The 24,655-nt window shown below is 37.9% G+C and overlaps 1 protein-coding gene across 1 annotated transcript in view; it reads right to left on the reverse strand.

Moving 5' to 3' along the window:
• LOC123242218 (myosin-IIIb-like) overlaps positions 1-24,655 on the reverse strand; it is a 413,600-nt gene that overhangs the window by 200,687 nt on the left and 188,258 nt on the right. The window contains exon 8 of the mRNA XM_044669803.1: positions 16,726-16,884. Coding sequence (XP_044525738.1) covers positions 16,726-16,884 — 159 coding nt within the window. The remainder of the gene's footprint in view (positions 1-16,725; positions 16,885-24,655) is intronic.

The following is a 24,655-nucleotide window of genomic DNA, read 5'->3' on the forward strand; positions in this document are numbered from 1 at the left end:
TTCTGTAGAAGATAGGATTTTATTTGGGACTCAAATGAAGCCAGGGAAGTCAGTAATTGAAACAAAGTGTTCTAAGCATGGAGGGATAGCCAGAGAAAATGCCTAGAGCTAAGATATAGCATTTCTTGGTGGAAACATCAAGAAGGCCAGTATCATTGGATCAGAGTAAAGTGTAAGAAGCCTAGAATGAGAGGAGACTAGAATGTGAAGGATCAGAGTAAAGTGTAAGAAGCCTAGAATGAGAGAAGCCTAGAATGTGAAGGACTTTGAATACCAAATTGGGCATTTTGTATTTGCTTCTGGAAGCAATAGGAAGCCATTGGTTTTTATCAAGTAAGGGAGATATGGTCAGACCTGTACTTTTTAAGATACAAAGCTGCCTTCTTCTAAGATTCAACTAAGGTACCAATTGCTTCCTTAATGAAGCCTCTCTCTACTTTGACCTTAGGCACTTATGTCTCATTTTGTATTATATTTATTTGTGAATATGAGAGGGATATAAGTAGGAGAATCTTTCTATTAATAGCTCAATGTTCTTTACAAGTTCTATTTTGGTAGAGGAACTAATGATGTTACCCAGTGTGCTCATTTAGAAAGGCTAGGTGCTGTCAGAACTGTCTTGGTCATAATTAGTTGAGAAAGTAGAGACACAGTGAAGTTACTTGTGGCCCGTAGGAATTGGTACCCAGATCTGAGCAAGTTCTTGTCCTTATCCCATGTATTCTTAAGGGGTGGTAGTTTTTTCTGTTTAGATTTGGAGACCCCTTAAGAAATCTAAAGAAAAAAGTCTTCCTAGATTTCAAAAGTTTTTGAAAGGGGAAAAAAAGCAAAATGTTTTCTCATAAGGGGAATTTAACTATAAGGAGTTACTCATTCTTTCTTTGTCCAAACATGTCTACTTTTGTTTTTAAAGAGGGAAACAGTAGCAGAAATATGTTACATGTAAAAGAATCTAAAAGATGCAAAGTATATAAACATCAGATAATTGTCATGTTTCCTCCAAGAGAAAAGAAGGAATTGTAAATATGCAGTCTTTATGGGGAAGAGGACCGAAGAATGCTGATGATTAAGGGCAAGTAATAAACTTGAGGGAGAGGACATCCTACATTTTGGGGGCTAGGGGAAGAGAAGAGAAGTAGGAGTTGGTCCCAAAGGGTAAAGAGGATTCTATGCTGTGGTTAGACCAAAGGATGCCTTGGAATAATCCAGAAAGCTGGGTAGGAGTCATGAAAGCAAGTCTGAGAAGCATTCTGAACGGCTGAGGGGGAAGGAAGGCTACCATGAAGGAAACGATGCAAGTTGTCAATGAATGACAGTCTGTGTCATTCTCCAGCCAAGAAAGAATCCTTTATACATGTATCATGCTGACTTTTTAATTTTTAAACCCTTACCTTCTGTCTTGGAATCAATACTCATTCCAAGACAGAAGAGTAGTAAGGGCTAAGCAATGGAGGTTAAGTGACTTGTCCAGGGTCACACAGCTAGGAAGTGTCTGAGATCAAATTTGAACCCAGGATGTTCCATCTTTAGGCTTGGCTATCTGTCCACTGGGCCACCTCGCTGCCCCAGCATGTTAGCTCTATTACAGTTACAGCTCCGCTACTATGAACCTGAATTGTAGTTACTCATGATGTAAGGTTTGGAGGTACATTTCTCTCAATCCCACAATCCCATTCACCCAAATTGGTGGTGGTATTGTTGTTTAACAGTCTCCTAAACTATGAGAAGCAGTGTGTCAGAATGGATAGAGAGGTAGCTTCTGGGTCAGGGAGACCTGAGTTCAAGTTCTACCTCTGATCCATCTATATATAATCACTTACCCTCTCAGTCACTTTAAAGCAACTTTCTAAGATGATAATGTTAGAAAAAGTGTTGACAAGCACTGGTAGAAGAAGTTTCCTCACATGGGAGTCCCTAGACAAGTAGAATCATAGGTCTAAGTCCTACCCCTATTAAAAATATCAATAATAACATTGATGATAATAATCTGGGGATAAAACAGGAAAGAATAATATTAATAATAATTTACTTAGCAGGAGATGTGGCAAAGTTGAGACACTAATGCATTGCTGGTGGGGTTGTGAATTGATCTGACCATTCTGGAGGGCAATTTAGAATCATGTCCAAAGGACATTAAAAGAATGCATGCCCTTTGATCCAGCAATACCACTACTGGGTTTTTTACCCCAAAGAGATTTTAAAAACTGGACAAAGACCTGTTTGTACAAAAATATTCATAGCCACACTCTTTGTGGTAGCAAAAATTTAGAAAATTAAGGGCTGTCCCTCAACTGGGGAATAGTTGAACAAATTGTGGTATATGATGGTGATGGAATACTATTGTGCTATAAGGAATGATGACCTCCATTATCTGATGTGGAGTGAAATAAGCAGGATCAGGAGAACATTATACACAGTAACTGAAACACTGTGGGACAATCAAAAGGGATTGACTAATAGCATTGCAATGATCCAGGACAACTCTGTGGGAATTATGAGAAAGAACGCTATACACATCTAGAGAAAGAACTGTGGGAGCAGAAAAACAGAAGAAAATATGTGATTTATCCCTTGTTTAGATGAGTATGTGATTTAGGGTTTGGGTTTTAAAGGATTGCTTTTTTACAAAAATAAATTATATGGAAATGGGTTTGAGTGATATATATGTGTGCGCGCGTGTGTGTGTGTATGTGTATGTGTGTGTGTATAATCCAGTGGAATTGCTTGTCAACTCTGGGAGAGAGGAGGGAGAAAACATGAATCATGTAACCATGGAAAAAATGGAAAAATAAAATAATTAAATTAAATAAATGTACCCCCAAAAGAAATTATTTATGACCAAAAATTTATTTATATATATATATGGAACTATACTAAGTGCTTTATAACTGTTTCATTTGGTCCTCACAACAACCCAGGGAGGTAGATGCTATTATCATCCCTATTTTATAGTGGAGGAAATTGAGGCAAACAATGGTTAGGTGAATTGCCCAGGGTCACACAGTGAGTCTGGTCTGAAGTTGGGTTTGAATTCAAGCCTCCCTGACTCCAGGCTCCATTCTATCCACTTTACCACCTAGCTGCTCCATAGGAAAAGAAATCAGGAGAGTTGGTGAAAACATTGGCCCAGCCTCATCCCAACCCCAAACTAAAAATGGCCAGCGGAGAATGTGTGGGATGGAAGCTAGGTAGGGGGTAATGCTTGCCACAAGGAGAAGACAATTAAGAGTCGAACTCCCACTGCCGTCCCTGAGAGCTCCTTGGCTAATTGCCCATGCTTTGTGAATCCTAGTATTTACTTTTGATGTGTCAGCCACCAACTAATAATGGAAATACTGACATCACTAAACTGTAACAACTCAAATAGCTGGCTTACATCAGAAAGCTGCATAATTTCCAACATGAATAAGTATTATTCTGTATCACCAGCTCCCAAAGTGGTATTTTCTTTGCTTAAATTAGATTTTTCATTTTATTATTAAGGGTACATAGCACCTTTATTTAGTCATTTGGAGGGGTTTAGGAAATCTGAACATAACCCCCATTAAACTGTGTCTAGAAAGCATTTTAAAATTAGCTAAACCTGTTTAAAAAAAAAAAACAACTCTTACTTTCTATCTTAGTCAATACTATGTATTGATTCCAAGGCAGAAGGTAAGGGCTAGGCAATGGGGGTTAAGTGACTTGCCCAGGGTCACACAACTAGGAAGTATCTGCGGCTAGATTTGAACTCAGGATCTCACGTCTCTAGGCTTAGTTCTTTAATCCATGGAGCCATCTAGCCGCCTCCCTGCTAAATCTATTTTTAAATTTCATTATTGTTATACAGTCATTTCAAATTCTTCACAACCCTATATGGGGTTTTCTTGGTAAAGGTCCTGGACTGGTTTGCCATTTCCTTCTCCATTTCATTTTACAGGTGAGGAAACTGAGGCAAACAGGTTTAAGTGACTTACCCAGGGTCACCTAGCTAGCATCCAAGGCCAGATTTGAATTCAATTCTTCTTGACTCCAGGCCTAGAATTCTATCCATTGAGCCACCTAACTGCCTGTTTTATTTTTTAATTCTTTTGCTATTAGCAGTGGTTCCCAAACTTTTTTGGCCTACCACCCCCTTTCCAGAAAAAATATTACTTAGCCCCCTGTAAATTAATTTTTTTAAATTTTAATAGCAGTTAATAGGAAAGATCAATGTACCTGTGGCCATCACCGCCTTCCTGGATCACTGTAGCACCCACCAGGGGGCAGTAGTGCCCACTTTGGGAATCTAAATTTTAGAAGAAATGACAGCTGAAGATAATTAAGTTCCTTACAGCTAATTGCTTTCTGAAACAGGAGCTGGAGTTGGCTGCCTAAAAGGCTCTGCTTTTAAGATTTTTCACCTTAGATGGCAGCTTCTTTGCTCCATCCAACTCAGAAGCCAAGCACACAGACGCCCTGCCCTCTCTCTAGTTGCCTTCCTAGACGTGCTGGACTCAGGCTAGTGGTAGCTGGATAGATTTGTTCTTCACTAGCAGAGGGCCAACAAAAGAGAAATGTCAGTTCACGGAGTCCCAAGAGAAATTCATTCAATTCAATGAGCAGAGAGAGAGAGAGAACAATTTTGCCTTTCATGGGCTGGATACGGGATTTAAATAGACACCGCAATAATAAGCAGCTGAATAATTTGAAGTAGTTCTAACAATGGAGACCAGAAAAGGTTGTTTTGTTTTGCTTTTAAGCTTTTAAATAATCTTTTATTTTTTTCCTTAATTACAAGTAAAAACAATTTTTAACCTTTTAAAAAATTTGACCCAAATTCTCCCTCTCCCTTTCTTCTCCCTCCCTGAGACAGCAAGTATCTGATATAAATTTTACATGTGCAATCATGTAAAACATTTTTCCATATTAGTCATTTTGTGGAAGAGAACTTGAACAAAAATGGAAGACAATGAAATATATTGTGTTTTGTTCTACATTCAGATTCCATTGGTTCTTTTCTCTAGAGAGGGTGCATTTTTCATCACGAGTCCTTGAGGATTGTTTTGGATCACTGTATTGGTAAGAACAGCTGAGTCATTCATAGTTGATCATTGTATGATATTGCTGTCACTGTGTACACTGTTCTCCTGGTTCTGCTCACTTCACTCTACATCAGTTCATGTAAGTCTTTCCACATTTTTCTGAAATCTGCCTGCTTATCATTTCTTATAGCACAATAGGATTCTATGACAATCACCTACCACAACCTCTTTAGCTGTTCCTCAACTGATGGAGAAATCTCTCAATTTATGAAAGGTTCTAAATAGGAAGTGGTACCTAATGTGAACCCTGCAGGCAGCCAATAATTCTATAACTCAGGGAGGGAATGCACTTCAGGCTGAGCCCTGGGAACAATAAGTCAACCAGTTTAGTTGGAAACGTGTGACAAGGAGTAATATGAAAAATGACTAAAGAGTTAGGTTGGGGCCAAACTGGGAAAAGGTTTCAATGTGAAACTAAGGGACTTGTATGTGTTTTATCCCAGAGAGAATATAAAAGCCAAGCAGCTAGGTAATCCAGTATACAGAGTATCAAGCCTAGAATCAGTAGGCTCATCTTCCTGATCTGACCTCAGACACTTACTGGCTATGTGACGCTGGGCAAGTCACTTAATGCTATTTACCTCAGTTTCCTCATCTATAAAATGAGTTGGAGAAAGAGACAGCAAACCACTGTAGTATCTTGGCCAGGAAAATCCCAAATAAGGCCATGAAGAGCCAGACATGACTGAAAAATGACTAAACAACAAATATAAAACCATTGAAGATGCTTAAACAGGAGAATTACATGGTCAGACCAATACTTTGTATAAGGAAGTTATTCACTTAGTTGAATAGTATTTATTAAGCACCTTCTACATGTCAGGTACTAGGCTAAGCACTGTGGTTATAGAGAAAGCCAAAAACCAGCCCCTCTTCCTAAAGAGTTCATTTTCTAATGGAAAGGACATCATGCTGCTAATAATAATAATAATAATAATAACTAGCATTTATATAACATCTACTATATGTCTAGCACTGTACTAATTGCTTTATAATCACTATCTCATTAGATCCTCACAATAACCCTGGGAATTAGGTGTTATAGTTATTTTCATTTTACAAATGAGAAAACTGAAGCAGAGGTTAAGGGACTTGCCCAGGGTCATAGAGCTAAGTAAACATCTGAAGATATTTACCAATTGAAGATATTTACCAGTCCAACAAACCCAAGTGCCTGGAATTAATGGCAGAACTTTCCAAAATATAGAAAAGTTTCAAGATATAGGTTTGTTTTTGGTTCAGAGATAAACCAATGTTTATATCGGAGAGAACTTCTCTGTTGGACTATAGGATATTGACAAGTTAGCAAATAGTTTGGAAAAGGTTTAAATAAAATCTGAGTATTGAAGTAATAGGTCAAAATAGGATACTGTTCAAGGAAGAATCAATGGGCAGGGATCAGTCAGTTTCCAACCTTTGGTACTAGCATTTTCAACTTTTGGTTATAGTAGCTGCCATCTTAACCTGACATATATGATGCTATCTGTCTGGCCCCTTGGGATCCAATTTGAGGAACTACAAAAATTAACACACACCCCCCAAAAAAACCCTGGCACTTCCCATACATAATCCCTATCATGATATGTGACTAGGGTCTTGGAGCCCCTTGACTCTTTCCAACCTATTGGAAAAAGACTATATGTGGAGCCAGAGGTTCTGGATTTGAATCCTGTCTCCGTCTCTGCGTGGCTTATAATTAAGTCGCTAAAACTCTATTAACTTGGGTTTTCTTAGCTATACAATAGAACAGATAATCTATGACTTGTCTAGCTTTGAATTCTATAATCCTACAACTATCTGGCCACTTTGTCCCTTTGTGTCTGGAGCTTTTAAAGAAGGATCAGAAAGTTAAAAAATCAAATGTAGGCTTCTACCTTTTTGGAGAGGTAGCATCCTATTGTTGTTTGTTTGATTTTATTCCTCCCTCTGCCATGGATCACTCACCCCTCCCACCAAAACTCCTATCTATTGCTTGGGTTCTATAGTTGAATATAGTTGGGAGCCTTCTGTCTTATACCATTCCTATATAACTGAGATGTTTGTGTTTTATATTCAAGTAAATTGACATTAATTTTGGGAATTTTTGAGGATTTCACTCTTCTTACTGAGATAACTAGAACCAGATGAGGATGTGGTGAAAGCACAATTTAGTATCAACTTTCACTGCTTTAAAAAAAACAACTGTGATTTCATAGGTATAAGGAACTCTCAATGAGGAAAAAACCCTTTCCTAATGCAGATGAGCAACTCTTCTGTAATTCTGAACCCATATTCCTTACTTACAGGTCTTTATATCAGCTGCCTTATGCTACCTCTACAGATTACCTTTCAAATTTGCACAACCCACCTAGTCCCCTAGCAATGAATAATATAAGTGAGTGAAAAAAAATGTTCTCCTAAAATACTCCAATTAATAATGGGCTTCCTTGGAACCTATGTGTATAACTCTTCAAATAAACTAACACATGGATTTGGAATGTTGCTTTTGAATACTTTCTTAGTACAGTTAAAGGGATTTTCTTAATCTCTCCCTCTGTCTCCTTAAGAGCAGGATTTCTAAGTAGATCAGAACTGACAAGTTCAGTGAGTCAGTAAGCCAGAGCTGAAGATTCCATTACTAGAGACCAGGTCTGAGGAGAGGAAGTAGCCTGCCCTCTAACAGAAAGTTAGGGGGGATAGTTGGTGAGTGAGGAGAGAATGGAAGCAGCATCTGATCACTGGGAGTCTTTTGCCTCTGGGATCTCTAGAGAGCAGAAGGTCTGTCTCTGAGGCAAGGATCTGCTGACAGTTGGCTACGACAGTTGGGATGCTATAGAAAACTGATTGAAGGAGTGAGTGAGTGATGGCTGTCTATTATTTTAGGGAGTTAGGTAGTTAGTGAATCATTTATAGATAGTGTAGGTTAGATAGGCCTGGCATGCCAGGCAGAAAAAACTGTCCTCAGAAGACAATTAGAGATAGTTTTAGGAAATTTTAGGTAGCATTAGGAATTTTAGGTATATTTATAGGGTATAAGATTAATAATCTCTTTCCTCTTTTCTATCTTTCTATTGGTACTTCTTTCTTAAATTAAACAAAGTTTCTGTTAAACTGCTCTCCTCACTTTGTCAAACTCCTTAATTTAACCCTTACATTACCTGCCTCAGATGTTTATATGTGAATTTGCCAACAGTGTGGTGCTTTAGAAGGGACCCTGGATTGAACATTCTAAGACATGGGGTCCTGTTCTAGCTCTGTCATTGATTTTCTTTGTGAACTAGGGCAAGTAACTTTTCTTCCTTGCAAATCATTTTCCTCATCTGTAAAATAAAGAATTTGGGTTAAGTTACAGTATGTTGAGGTGCCTTCTAGCTATAAGATTCTATAATTGTATAATACAAAATATATGCTTGGAAGCTAGAAGGATAATTATAAGGTGTAATTACAGATGTTTTTTGTTTTTGACTTGGTTTTCAGAAGTAAATTTTTCAGATAACTAAGTAAAATCTACAGTCACGTTTTTCTGGATCATTGGGTGAGGATGGCTAATTTACTGGAGAAATTACACTACCTTGGCTATAGTCTAACTTCCCTATCTGTGATAATGGTCAAGCCACTGACATTCTTTGTCAGTGCTATGAAATTTCTTATGGATCAACAGAATTGTCAAAACTCTGTAAAGAGGGGGCAGCTGGGTAGCTCAGTGGAGTGAGAGTCAGGCCTAGAGACAGGAGGTCCTAGGTTCAAATCCGGCCTCAGACACTTCCCAGCTGTGTGACCCTGGGCAAGTCACTTGACCCCCATTGCCTACCCTTACCAATCTTCCACCTATAAGTCAATACACAGAAGTTAAGGGTTTAAAATTAAAAAAAAAAAAAAACCAACAACTCTGTAAAGGTCTCCCATCTCATTGCGATTGGTATAACCTTAGGTGCCATCAATATTTCATCCTTGTTGTACGTGCTTCTTTCCTTGTGCCCTGGTAAAGATATTAATGATTCCTACTTGCATCAACACAAGTAGCTTCTTTGATTTCAGTTTCTTTAAAAGAAGAAATCAGGTAAAGTAGAGATAACTCTGGATTTGGAGTCAGAAGACCTACGTTTGAGTCCTGTCTCTACCATTTACTAACAAAGTCACTTACCCTTTATAAATTACACTGAGAAATATATGCCAGTCATCTACTTATCAGTTTCTCCTTTGTCTTCTGGACCAAAGAACATCATTATTGGATGCAGCCAAACCCAAGGAGTATAATTTCTGTGATCTCTAAAATTCCTTTGAGCTATATGATCCTATTATTCACCAAACCAGTCCTCCACAGGTCAGCTAATGGTACTTACTGACTTCCTAAGAGGGAGTACCACTCTTATTCACGATTTTGTGCTTGCAGTCATAAGTCTCTTAATCCAACAAATCTTTGGGTAGATTCTTCTATTTAGGAAGTTCAGATTGAACTATCTAATGTGTGTTTTGGATACATTTTGAGTGCCTTGGTCCTCAGTGATAAGAGCATGGAGCTTGGGTTACAAGTATTAACATATGTGTTCATATATTTCATAAATTTTTTTGGTTAATGAGTACAATTCAGCTCAGAGTTAACATTAATTCAATATTTGGCACTAAGCTTTGTCACAGTAAACTAAGCTTTTTTCCTTTGGTGTTTTTGTTTACTTCTTTCAATTATGTCCAGCTTTTCTGTGACTCCTTTTGGGGTTTCCTTCACAGAGATATTGGAGTGGTTTGCCATTTCCTTTTCTAGCTCATTTTGCAAATAAGAAAACTGAGGTAAACAGGGTTAAGTAACTTGACCAGGGTCACACAGCCAATAAGTGTCTGAGGCCAGATTAGAATTCAGGAAGATGAGTCTTCCTGATTTCCAGTCTAGTGCTCTAGCCACTGCACCACCTAGCTGTTCCCAAAACCTTTTTTCAGATGCCCTCTAATAAAATCACTGAGGTTTCACTCCTGGACCCTGTCTTCATCCAGTGATGTCCTTCTTTGGTCCAGAAGACAAAGGTCATACTGAAGATGATTTAATTTTTAAAAAGGCAATAATCCCTGAACTTTTCCAAATTGATTTAGGTTCAATGTTTTCTCCTGATTATTAGCATTAGTGAAAAAGATAGTCTTTGATACTTCATGGTTTGCAAAAAGAATCACCAGCCTCATCATGTTCTCATGAGACAGCTATGGTAGGTATTAGTGTTTCCGTTCAACAAATTAGGAAACTGAAACTCTAAGATGTTAAGTCACTTGGCCAAGATCACACAACTAATAAGTACCTAAATTGAGGATTCAAATCTAGAGCTGGTCTTCTATCTACCCCAAAGTACTGCTTCTACTGTCAATATGAAGGGTTGTCTCTCATGACAACCAGCTTGTTCAGATGTCAGCAATGAATTGGCCCAGATCCTAATAGAACCATTGTTCTTTTCATTCTGTTTAATCAGTAAGAATTTATTAAGCATTTATGTGTCAGGCACTGTGCTAAACACTGAGGATATAAAGAAAAGACAGGTCCTGCCCTCAAGAAGCTTACATTTTAATGGGAGGAGAAAAGGTTCATCAATTGGTACATATAAGGTAGAGCCAAAGATTTAGAGTTGGAAGATATATCGAATGTCATCTAGTACAACTCTTTCATTTTACAGATGACAAAACAAGACCTAAGGGAGTTAAATGATTTGCCCAAGTAATACATAATAAAGCCAAGATGTGAACCAAATCCTCTTATTTCCTCTTTCTCCAAATAATGTATTCTTTGTACAATTCTAGCCTGCCTGTCCTGATAGAGAAGAGCAAAGACAAGGAAAGGACTCTAGAAGGAGATTCAGCTTAAAGGGGTTAGGACAATCATTGATACCTATAGTTGTTGTTTTTGCTTAAGGAGCTTTTTTTTAGACTTTATTTTATTTTTTCAATTATGTGTAGAAACAATTTTTTCTAAGTATTTTTTGGCATTTTGAGATCCAGATTCTCTCCCCTCCCTCTCCCACCTCCTCGAGGTGGTAAATGGTCTGTTAGAGTTTATACCAGTGCTGTCATGCAATACATATTTCCATAATGTTCATGCTATGACAGAAGACACATATCACACATACAATAAAAAAAAACTCATGAAGGAAATAAAGTGAAAAATGATGTGCTTTGATCTACAATCAGATTCCAACAGTTCCCTCTTTGGCTTTGGATTGCATTTTTTTTGTCATGAGTCCCTTGGGGAATCCTTAGTTTTTAAATAAGCACTGTTTTAAAAATTTGGCAGACAAATTACTCTGGGAAAAGAGAGGTCTATTCCTTTTTGTGTGAGCTACATATCTGTTTACTCTAAGGGGGACATTTTCATCCTGTTTTACAAAGAACCTTTTAGGAAACAATGATGCTGTTTCCTGAGCTATCTCCTAAAACTTAGGACCCTGTTGATCCACAAATACATATTTCTTCCTAATATATATTTTAGGGATCAGGGCTAGAACCTAGATAGGGATTTTACCTCCTCAGTTACTTCAAGTCTTAGTTATCTAGAGCACCAAGAGGGTGACTTGCTCAGGGCCATTAAGCTAATATGGAGGAGAAGCAGGCCTTAAACTCAGGCACTCCTGGCTCCTAAATCAGTTTCCTATCAACTATGTTACTCTATGAGTTTTATACACATACATATATACACATAATATACATATATTTATACATATATTCATAGAGTCACCATTTCTTTTTAAATTTATGTATATTTCAATTTGAAATTAGCCCATGTATGTAAGATTCATTCATCATTCATCAGAAATTATTTAGCATTCAAAACTTAAGAAATCCTTTATTATTTGCTTCCTTTGGAGGAAAAGAGATGTAATACTTAGTCAAAAGTAAATGAATATAGGGGGCAGCTGGGTAGCTCGGTGGATAGAGAGCCAGGCCTAGAGACGGGAGGTCCTAGGTTCAAATCTGGCCTCAGACACTTCCCAGCTGTGTGACCCTGGGCAAGTCACTTGACCCCCATTGCCTACCCTTACCACTCTTCTACCTTGGAGCCAATACACAGTGTTGACTCCAATACGGAAGGTAAGGGTTTAAAAAAAAAAGTAAATGAATATATACAAGGCGGCTGGATTATGCCTTGGATAGAGCACCAGTCCTGGAGTCAGAAAGACTCATCTTCCTGAGTTCAAATCTCGCCTCAGTCACTTATTAGCTACGTGACTCTGGGCAAAGATCCTCATCTTTAAATGAGCTGGGGAAGGAAATGGCAAACCACTCCAGTATCTTTGCCAAGAAAACTCTAAATGGGTCACAAAGAGTCAGATGTGACCACAACAAAATGAATATGTAATTCAAACCTAGATTTCCAACTCAGAAACAGCATGGCTCAAAAGCATTTCTGCCCTTTTAAATCATCTTTTATCCTCAAACTCAAAACTCTAACTAGTCAACCTTTTGAGGTAGACCAGTGATGGGCAAACTACGGCTTGTGGGCCAGATGTGGCCCCCTGAAATGTTCTATCCCACCCCACAACATTATTCCTGATCTGATGAATACAGTGAGTAGGATACAATACAATGAAACTATGAAAGAGTTGCCTTAGAAACAGACTGACAGATGAGCATTTCCTTTTTAAAAGTTTGCCCATCACTGAGCTAGACCATTCCACATTGGGTTCTTATCTCTTTGAAAGAAAAAGCATCAGGAAACTAGAGGCCATATGCTGTGAGGAACATAACAAATGCCAAGCCAACCACAACACTCTTCCATATGCCAAGCCCGGAGAGTTTATTTCAAGAACATCTCAACATGATCAATGCCACTTGATTTACCAGGTTCATTGAGGAAAATGTGTTTATCCAGAGCAGCTGGAAGTGCCAGATATGCACTGACATTCTATGAATTTGAATGTATTTATCATTAAGTTTGTGCTGGGGGATATGTAATTCAGCATCAGTCAAGGTTCTCCATCTTCCACCCAGCAAAATTTGATCGTAAATTCTATTTCCCCTATGATTCGGAGACAGCAGATTGAGAGAGAATCTCAGTAATAGCCTATAAGTCAATGATATTAAGTATATGATCGATTTCTTTCTAAGCATTGTGACTTCTTTCTTTAGGAGTAGTAAACTAGGCTATGTGTGAGAAGACAATGGAAAAAATCAAGATATATGTATAGATATATGTGTAGGTGTGTGTGTGTGTATATATATATATATATATATATATGGAGAGAGAGAGAGAGAGAGAGAGAGATTTTGATCTATATGTATATGTACGTATGTGTGTATTCCCGTCTGGTTGGAGTTGGAATTCTGAATAGATTATGGGAATTTGTGTACCCAAGGATATGTTTGTAAGGTAGTTTTCTAGCTGTTGTGCCATGTTCTAGAAAAAGCATCTATACTCTATTGGATTTCATTTCAATTCCATTAATATTTATTAAGCACTTGCTATGGGTCAAGTCCTACATTAGGCATAAGAGATACAGAGACAAAACCAAAATGGTGTCTGTCCTCAAGGAGCTCACAGTCCACTGGGGAAAGACAGTATAGGAACGGATGCAATACTGTCTGTCTCTTCCCACTCACTTCTCAATCTCTTGCATGGTGATTTCCCATTCTTGCCACTCTACTAAAGATGTTTTCTGTCTGAGGTTAACAATGATATCTCAATTACTAAATCCAATGACCTTTTCTCAAGGATCATCCTTCTTGAGCTCTCTGTAGCATCTGACGCTGTTGACTTTTCCTCTCCCTGGGTATCCTCTTCTCTCTAGGTCTTTATGATTGTCGTCTCCACTTTTCTTCCTAACTGTCTGATAATTCCTTCTCAGTATCCTTTGCTCACTCATCATCCATTCTTTGTCCTCCAACCATGGGTACTCGAGTACTTTATCTTGGGCCCTCTTTTCTTCATTTATCACCTTATTTCTTAGTAACCTTGTCATCTACCTTAGTTTAAGTTATCATCTGGACCCCAATGCATATAAGTCTTAGATCTACATACCTATGCCTAGTCTCTCTCCTAAGCACTAGTCCTTTATTACTAACTGCTGTCCAGCTACTTCCAATTGGATATCCCAGAGAAACCTAAAACTCAACATGCCTGTAATGGAACTCATCACCTTTCATACTAAACCCTTCCTTCCTCCAACTTATCTATTTTTTTGAGGGCACCACTATCTTTTCAGTCAACTGAATCTGTGACCTTAGAGTCATTTTCAACTCTTCCCATTCCCACATCAACCACATTCAATCAGGAGCAAAGTCATTGACTCTACCTTCACAATATATTTTGCATCAGAATCTCTTGTCAACTCATGCAGCTATCACCCTAGTTCAAGCCTTCATCATTTCTCTTTTAGACTTTATTAATTTCCTTCTGTTAGGATTTTCACTTCTAGTTTCTCCTCACTGCTGCCAAAATATTCTTCCTAAAGCATGAATATGTCCACATTAACTCCTCTGCTCAAGAATCTCAAGTGTTCCATAGCCTCTAGGACAAAATATAAACTCATCAGATTGTTTTTAAAGCCCAAAGAGTCTGGCTCCAGCCTGCCTTTTCAGGTTTACTTCATAATACTCTTCCTTTTCATATTATCTCTTCTAGCCAGACAGGCTCATGTGCACTACCTGGAACTCAACATTTGATCTTTTGGCTCTGCTTTTGCACAGGCTCTCATATACCCATGGAATGCGTACCTTCCTCACCTCTGCATCTTAGAATCCCTTGCTTCCTTCAAGGTACATCTTCGGTTTCATCTCCTATAGGGAGACATTCCTTATGCCCCTAGTTGGTACTTCTCTCCATCTTCAAAATATTAATGCACTTGTCTTTTTATAAGTTGTGTCCTCTCCATGAAGTGAAAACTCTTTGAGAGCAAGAATTCTGTTTTCATTTTGTCTTTATTAATACTGGGGCTTAACATACTGTCTCCTGTGACCTTGGGCAAATGATTTAGCTTCTTATTACTCTGGAGACAACACTCTGAATTCTGTATGTAAGTCCTAGAAAAGGGGCCAACCTCTATGGATAGAAAAAGCTTCTTTATGCAGGATTACCATCTATCAATAAAATCACAGGGATAGTTCCTTTCCCTATCTTTGCAATTAATACTAATCTCTCCATCCAAAGAAACTTGAACTTTCTTAGAGGAATCTTTTCCAAAGATTCCTAAATGTATTGTGTATTGTCAAGCTTCCCTTTCCTCTGCATGAGGAAAGAAAAGAAAAGAAGAAAAACTCAGGATTTGGGAAGGTAGCACAAGAATTATAATAGGAATTAGAAGTTTTGAGGAAGAGTGAAGGAGAGATTTTCTCAGGTATTGGAAGCCAGGCTGCCAGCTATTTTTGTAGAGATGATAAAGAGAAAGATGCTGTATCTGTAGAGACAGCTGTCAAGCTTGAGAGAGGAAGGCACAAATATATAGGATTGAGTGACCTTGTCATGGAAGCCTGGGAAATCTCTTCCACCAGCTTTCAAAACATAAAACAGAAGGAAACAAACTAGCTTTGGATCATTTAAAAGCTGGTTTTCTAAGCAAAAAAGGGAACTAAAATGAGAAATGAGGGGAACAAATGAAGCCAAATGGGGCTCATTTGGTACTCCTTTGGACACTAAACCAGTAGAAATTCTCTGGTTTCCTGTAGATCAGCCCTCTAGAAGAATGAACATTGAACGTTGGAGAATGGAATTGGAGCCTACCTAAATGGTACATGGCAGGAAGTTGCTACCATTGCTGCAGGAAAAGAAAAATCTGCAGGATGCATTCACATTAAAACTCTACTTCTCCCGGGCTTAGCATTCCTAGTCTCATATACAAATATTGGCTGTTTTCTGCTTATAATCGGGGAAGTTCTTGCCGAATAAGCATATATTTCCATGACTTATGAATCATGACATTTAATTTTCTTCATCAACATTATTTCAAGTACTGTTTTAATAAAAATGGACTGAAGCTTATCTGTGTCCAAGCAAATTGTACATCACGAAGTGATTGTTGAGGAAGGTATGCTCATTTGCATTTAAATTCGCTTTTTAAAAAAGAGAAATCCTGCCACCTCCTGGACAGAAACCAGAGAACTATTTCTTAGCAAACCAATAAACACTTTTAATCCATCTCAAGTGAAATGAACATTCATTTTAAACTTTATAATTAAAAAAAGGAAGAACCTCAGTTTAAAATTTTTTTAAAGGAAAAGACCAAGCAATATTTGAAACACATCTGAAATATCAAATTGTTTCTTGGGCATGTTTAAGTAAGCAGAAAACAACCTTTGACTACATGACAGAAAAAGCCTTCCTTTTAGTTCTTAATCTTTCTTGAATTATTTCTCCATGTATATTCATATTTGCAATTCTGCACCCACCAAAAGAAGAATTTTCATATGATCTCACCAATTATTTACTCCTAAACTGGCAAATACATTCATACATTAAATACATATAAAAATAGAATTAAATGGCCATCAGAGCAAGATGAGATTTCAGCTCTGATTGAATGAAACTAGCTGTAAAAGCTCAAATAGAAAGCCCTACATTCATTCTCAAGGCCTGGAACACTTAACTGGAGGTAAATAAAGCTCTCAAAAATGCAGAGATGTAATAATCACCATCATACCAGCTAGTAAATGGAGACAGTGGAAAGGATGTTTTAGGAATAATCAGAGAGAGGCTGTAGGAAGACACAGGGCACATTACCTGGGTTTGACAACAGAGCCTAGATATGTTTCCTGGTCTTGGAGAAGCTTAGCCAACTGTTTCTGCAGAGTCGAATCCTTACCATGGGCTTCTTTAATAAATGGGTGTTCTAGGAGTTGGGTGACAGATGGGCGCTTTTCAAAATCCTTAATAAGACACCTGGTTAAAAAACAATAACAACAAAGAACAATATTAGTCATCCAGATGTGGGTGCTTAATGCAAGTGTTTGAAAGAAGATCCTATTTCTTTAATATCACTTAAATAGTTTACTCTCCATAGTAGTTTTTTCCTTTAATATCCAGGGCAGGCAACTTATTATCTGGGTTCATTTTTTAAAAAATAGCACAAATGACATTTTAGCCTAAAAAATACAATATGTGCACAGATAACATGGTTTTCAACTATTCAAAATATGCTGAAAAACAGAACAGATAGAGAAGGTGATTTCTTTACTGAATCAAAGTTAAAAAAAAATAAATGTTTTCAGTAGAATCTAGTTGATCAGTCTACTCACTAGATTTCAGCACAGAGTACTAACCACAATATAAAAAGGTCTCCTCACTTGATCTTGGGGGGAAAAGCACTTAGGAATCTTCCAGCAAAGAAACAAATCATTGAAAGGCAAAGTTCAACCCTTTGATTTCTAATGGGCTTCTGAAAAAACCTGAGCTCTGAGAAATGATTGTCTGTAATAAAACTCAGGTAAATTGGAATGAAATAATCCAAATGGGAGAGAGGGAAAACCCCACCTTTTCAAAATGATGATGCATCCACGCTCCTGTGGCTAATTGGTATGATCACCTTTGTGTTTCACACTCGATGTCTTTTTAAAAGAAGACAATGACTTAAAATTGCATGCTTCATGCCCTGTGCTATTAAAGATGATTCTGACACAAGGAAATTTCTAGTGAGACCGAATCTGATGAATATCCTATCTAATTACCATGACATTTCCACACTGAATAGCTATACAAAGCAATTACAACATATATGCTTTTAAAGATTTAAACATGGTGAGGTCTGTGATAAATAGTAGGTGCCACCTTACAATGTAAGTTGCACTAGGCTGTCTGACACGCCATCAACCTCTAAAACAAAATATATTGTGGGTTATGAAATTCATTGACAAATGATCAAGCATCCTGCCTCACCTTGAATATTCTGGAGAATACTTAGGCACAGTCTCTATAGTAATCCTTTACTGTTAAGCTTACAAAAGGACTTAAGCCAGGAGAACTGAAATATCCTCTAAATTTCTCTGCTGGTCAGTTCTACAATTGATCATGGGGAGATGAGTTTTGTGGGTTTTTTTCCCTCCTCCCTATCGGTTAAAATAGCTTTCAGCTAGGAAAACCAACAGAACCTAGATTATCACCATTCTGCTGACTATGGGGCTATAAATACCACCCTTGGCCCGTATCGAGAAAGAAATCAATCATTTGACTTTTATAGAAGTGGGGGGAAGGGGGAGAGGAAGGTGTTGGGGAAGAGAGGACCTTTTTTATAATTCATGTTTCTTTGTGTGTGTGCGATTGCTTTTTAAATGTTTTTTTTTATTTGAATCTCTTGATTCTTTGTAGGTTTGCATGCCTGTGGGTATTCTATGAACAGTAATACTTCAAAAAGTCATTATTTCATCAGTGTGGTTACAGGGATTGCAGTTCCTTTGGTAACTGGCTTGAAGAATGAATGTGACTGAAAAATCCATCAGGCTATGATCAAGCAGGTGATGAGCTTCTCGGCACTTCATGGACTGGTCCTTGAATGACAGAGCTAAAGCCCAGTTAGTAGACTCATTTTCAAAGATTTTCCAGATTGGGAAGGTCTTTCGAAGATTATGTCCTCTTTAATCTTGGTGCCTTCCCTCCAAGATTACCTCGAATTTATCCTGTCTGTAACTTGTTTGTACAAAATTGTTTGCATCTTCTTTCCCCCATTAGACTATGAGCTTCTTGAGAGCAGGGACAGTCTTTTGCTTTTCTTTGAAAGAACAGTGTTTAGCACATAGTGGGTACATAATAAAACTTGTTGACTTGAGTGAACTTTACTCTCCTTATGAGGGGAGAGGAGGAGTGGAGATTAGCCTTTGAGAACATAGTTGGTTACCTCTGCCCAGAGGAGGAAGATTTTTAATGGAGACTGTGTGAAGATGTGACAGGAAACATTTTTTTTTTCAAATACTTCTCATACCAAGAAAAGTGAGTGGGAAGGACTGGACCAGTGATTTTATTAGTAAATCAAATGAGGAAACCCTCTCTGTAAAGATAGTTTTGCTCCTACCTTGCCATGTATAATCTTTAGAGAGCTTCCTAGAGCACAAAAAGGTTAAGTGACTTGCCCAGGGTCACACAATCTATAAGTGTTGGAGGCAGGATGGAACTCATGTCTTCCTGGCTCTTAGACCAGTTTTCTAGTTGTGATGCCCCACTGCTACTCTGGCTAAATTAGATACAAAAATACCCAAAGAGATTATGATCATAGCTAACTAACATTTGCATTGCTAACAGCCATAAGAGGATTCATGGCCCTATAATTAGCCCAAGAAGGAAGTGTAGAGCATTCTAAAATAAAGACACGGTTCCCCGACCTCCACAATTTTCCCTTCTAAGAAAGATGGTTGAAACAAAGAAAAGAAAAAAAATCAAGAGATAATCATCCATGTAGTAAGGCAGTTAGGTAGCACAGTTAATAGAGCACTTGGGTCAGAAAGATCTGAGTTCAAATCCTTTTGTATTCTGTGACTGAAGTCTTCTTTTCTCCCATCCTCAAACCCAACTTACTCTGTTTCCTAATTTAAGAAATTGGGAAGAATTACCAGGAGACTGAAGGTGGTTCCATTCTTCTGACTCCCTTGGTTTATTTTGCCCCTTTAAACTGCAACCAGGAATGTAGCAAGAAAGGAAAGAAGAGAGGAAATGTCCTTCTTCTGGGTCTGGGTCATGAGACCAGCTGTGTGACAAAGGCTACTTCATTCTTCAGTAATGAATCTTCTTGGATAAAGTAGAACATGGGTTAATTTCCTCCTGTTATAGTTCCAAGAGGCAGTCTAAAGTGTTATATCTTGTTTTAGAGTCTTTTTAATCTAATGGCAAAGCAATGCTATTATATTCATATTTCGGGAGCAAGCCACCTCTCAATAACCTCTTCCCCTTCCAAACAAATAAATGAACAATCCTAAAAACAGGAAAACAGCCTTATGGATGAAAAGAGAATCTTGGAGACAGAACTAATAGGCACTTCAGAGACCATTCACACCAACCATTTCATTTTATAAATGAGAAAACTGAGATATAGGTGGTAACAGAAGTGAATTTTGAACTCAGCTCCTCTAGTTCAAGACCCAGAGCTATTTCTACTGTGCCAAACTACTGTGCCAAAGAGGAAGGAAAAAGAAGAGTCAGAAAGAAAGACATTACTTGGAAATCACTTGAAGATCTAAGAAAGGAAGTACTTCCTCCCTTTATTCAGAGGGACTACAACCAAGAGTTATAGTTTAAAAGTTTGTATGTAAACGAAACCTTGTTCATGAGAATGATGATAAAAGCCAATAATATAATGTTTTAAGGCTTCCAAAGGGATTTTAAAATATAATTTCATTTTCTTCTTATAATAATTCTGGCAAGTAGGTGTTATTATTATCATCCCCATTTTACAGACAAGCCATCTGAGTCAGACAAAGGTAAAGTGACCCAGCAATCTATTCACTGTGCCACCTAATTGCTATTGTGAGGGAAAAATTGTTTGTAGCGAGAGATTTGCCTCTCTGGAGCTATGAAATAAGAGCGAAATGTCTAAAAGATACAAAATAGAACTGTCATGTGTACGTCCAGGGGAGCTTAAGGTTCTTTTCTTGAAGGCTATAAAGACGTCAAGCCTTCAGATTCTGACTAAGAAATCTTAATACTCTTGTAAAAGAATACATCTACGTGGAAATAGGAGGTGGGATAAAGGCAATTTATCATTCTATGGTTACTATTAATATTTGTTGTTGTCATTCAGTCATTTCATCATGTCTGACTCTTCATGACCCCAAATTGTGGTTATTTTGGCAAAGATACTGGAATGGTTTGCAATTTCTTTCTCAAGTTCATTTTACAGATGAAGAAACTGAGGCAAAAAGGTTAAGTAACTTGCCCAAGGTCACATAGTTTCTAAGTGTCTAAGTGTAAATTTGATCTCAAATCTTCCTGACTCTAGAGGTCCAGCACTTATCTCCTTTACCACCTGCAATTAATAACTCACACTTTCAAAGGCTTTATAAGTTTATAGAACACTCCTCTCACACTACTTATTTATTCCCATTTCATAGGTGAGGCAAATGAAACTCACAGGTCTACCTGTGGTTACCCTGTTCGTAAGTATCAGTGTCAGGATTTGGACCAAAGTTCTTTTCACTCACTTTATCATACAGCCTCTCTGTTTACAAAGAGAGGAAAAAATGTAGCCTCTGTCCTGGGAATGGCTGTCCAAATATGAAGATGGATGCTGGGCATGAATTAGGGGACAGTATGATACCTCCAAATACCACTAGCTTTCATATCATTTATTCCTCAAGCATTTCTTGAATTTGTTCTATGTGCATAACACTAGACACAGCCTATGTAGGTCCTTGAGGAACCTAGAGAAAATGCAAGGTTATATAATTTATCTCTGGCAAGGTCAGTTAGGTCAATAAGGGCTACAGTTAGTCAGAGAAAGTGAGGCATGATCTGAGTCTTAATGAAAATTATGGATATAGATTGGTAGAAAGGAGGTAGAATGATGCCCTAGGTTGGGGGAACAATGTGATTATAGGCACAGCAAGAGGAACATGGGAGATATGTATATCTGTAAATACCCAGAATGGTAAAGACTAGTTTGGATTCAGTTATTTAGGCAATAATTGCCTCTGCTTCTAAAGTTGCAACCCTTGTGGAGACAAAGCTTAGCAAGTGCTCTTGCAGGTGCTACAGCCACAGCTACCAAAGACCCAGAAAAGAGTGAGATAATATATGTAAAACACTTGCAGCTGAAATCTTCTACCTAGTTCATTCAAATGTGAACTCCATGAGAGCAGGGATTGTCTTACTTTTCTATTCATATTCCCAGACTTAACACAGAACTTTGTACACTGTAAGCACTTAAGAAATGCTTACAAAAATTTTACATATATTATATATATTATCTCACTCAATTTTCACAGTAACCTTGAGAAGTAGATATTATTAGGTATTATTCTCTCCATTTTACTGATGATAAAGCTGAAACTGAGAGAGATGAAGTTACACAACCAGTAAGAATCTAGACAACATTTTGAATTCAGGTCTTCCTGATTCTAATCTTGCCACCTACCTGGCTCCAGGGACAGTATAAATTACTGAAAGAAACATGTAGGCAATCCTCAGCTCATTATTTATTCCACATCTACCTGCTGGTGGGTGGGAGAAGTGATAAGGTAGGGGTAGGGTGAAAGACGGGGGAAAATAGATCTCCAGCATCCCTAGAAGTATGTTTCCAAGTTGACAGCATGGGAGATAGTCCACAAAAGATACATGGGCAAACTTGACTGGTGTCTTTTGTGAGACCACAGAAATGATGACATACCCATTGACTTTATATTTGCTTGATAAAGAAGAAATGGCACATACCAGACTGAGTTTGGGAGATACAGAGTTTCCTGTGATGAATTTGAGTTTCCTGTGATGAATTTTCACCTTCTAAAATGACCAGATTTTCTCCTAAGGTATTAGTCAGATAATTGGAGGTTGGACGGTATTCTCCCCTAATCCCCTCTACCCCCCACAATAGATATTTGGCAAATTTTTATCTCTCGCAATGCAAAATGGGTATCCTCCAGTATGGGGATCATTGCTAAAGAAATGGCAAAATAAATTCTTTGTGGGTGCCAGTTCTCTCATCTGACTAAGGAGAGGTGACAGGAAAGACAAAGGCTCATGTTATTGTCATCTCTCCTGAGATGCCTGTAAAAAATTGTTTACACAGAAAGGTAATGCTTTCTGAACTAAGGGAATGCTACAATCAAGGCTATTTTTTCTACATATCTGCTGGACTCCTTTCCAAGGAAAGGTGGAACAAAGAATTCATTAAGAATTACACACTCCTCAAAGTGGAAAATAATGTGCTCCCTTCCCCTCCACCATCCCACTGACCCCATTTGTACCTGATTTAGACCCCTTCTTCAACTTCACTGGATTGATGGAAGTCTTTGTCTTAAGGTCTCTGTGGTTCCACTTGGAGGTAAGATGCATAGCAGTTAGGATACTGAATGTGGAGGTAGGAAGAGCTCTATTTGAATCTGTATGATGCTGGGCAAACCACTTAAGCTCTCTGAACCTCAATTTCCCCCTGTAAGATGGGCATGATAATAGCACCTACCTCGAAGAGCAAGTAACAGCATGTGTAAAACATTTTTTCAAAACTTAAAGTTCAGGGCAGCTAGGTAGCTCAGTGGATAGAGAGTCAGACCTGGAGTCAGGAGGACCCAAGTTCAAATCAGACCCCAGATACTTCCTAGCTGTATGACCCTGGGAAAGTCACTTAACCCCAATTGCCTAGCCTTTACCATTCTTCTTTCTGCTTTGGAAGTAATACTTCTTATATCAATTCTAAGAAGGTAAGAGGTTTTTTTTAAAAAAAAAAAAACCTTAAAATTCTACATAAATGTCAGCTATTATTATAATAATTTATAGTACCAGGCTGCAGGAAAATCACTGTGAGGCATAGATCGAAGGATTATAGACTGTTAGAACTAGAAGGGACTTATTAGTAATCATGTTCCCATTCATACGCAGTGCCATCCCTTCATGGTGTGACATGTACTCCTAGGAATGACAAGCACATGGTGCGCTGCTCGAACATGAAGGAAAAATAAGAGAGGAAGCAAGAGACACAAATACATGCTGGCCTTGATGAAAGTCAATCTATTACCTAATTTGAATTTCTAGTACCTTCCATCATGCTTTCTTGGCTGAAAATTAATTCTCAGAATTCATTAGTGTCACCACATTAAACACAGGTTGCAGCCATTTGCTGTTCTCTCACAGCCTGGCTCCTAAGCACCATTTCCACTTTTCCACAATTACCAGCAAAAAAAAAAAATATATGAAACATTTATTAGCAAGGAACAAGATCCATTCTTGCTGAAAGAGCCAATGGCAGTCGTATATCCCCTGGCTCCAAGATGATAACATTGTTGAAGAAATAACAACTCTATGTGTAAACTGCCATTTTGTTCAAAGAAAATCAGATGCCTAGAAGGAGGAGGGGAATAGAGGTGGGGGTGATTTATCAAGAATCACAGTCAAATAGGGACATTTGTCCAAGAAAAAAAGTGCCCAAAATGCTGAGGAATGCAATAAGACCACAATGACGAAACCCCTCATTCATATAGGGGGAAGGTGGAGAAGATTCAGGATTTACACCATTTTCATTCTGATGCTCCTACGAAAGGCTTCTCAGCATTCTAAAATATCCCCATTCATACTAGGAAGAAACGTCACTGCTGCATTATTGTATTATTTAAAGCTCCAGCTCCAATGATCATCAAATTGAAGCAGCAGAAGAGAATGACCTAGTCATCAAGGGGAGAATGTCCTCTGGGGTCCACACTCACCCTGTCTCCCTCAGTATAAAAGTTTCTAGTGCCTTCTCTTGCAAAGGAAATATCCCCTCTGGAGAGCAGGATATCACAGTATGTAGATATTTTTATAACCACCCTCCAAACACAGAATCACTGCCCTATGGGTGGACAAAAAGTGATTAGCCTGAAGACTAATAAAAATTAGGTTTTTAATATATTTTTATTTATATTATTATAGTTATATCAATTATTATATGTTCATTATTTTATCATATATTTTATTTTATTTTGCTATTATTATATTGTATATGACATTATATAAAACATTATTTTAATTTACATATATGATG

This window comes from Gracilinanus agilis, chromosome 3, assembly GCF_016433145.1.
Source record: "Gracilinanus agilis isolate LMUSP501 chromosome 3, AgileGrace, whole genome shotgun sequence".
Taxonomy (NCBI): Eukaryota; Metazoa; Chordata; class Mammalia; order Didelphimorphia; family Didelphidae; genus Gracilinanus; species Gracilinanus agilis.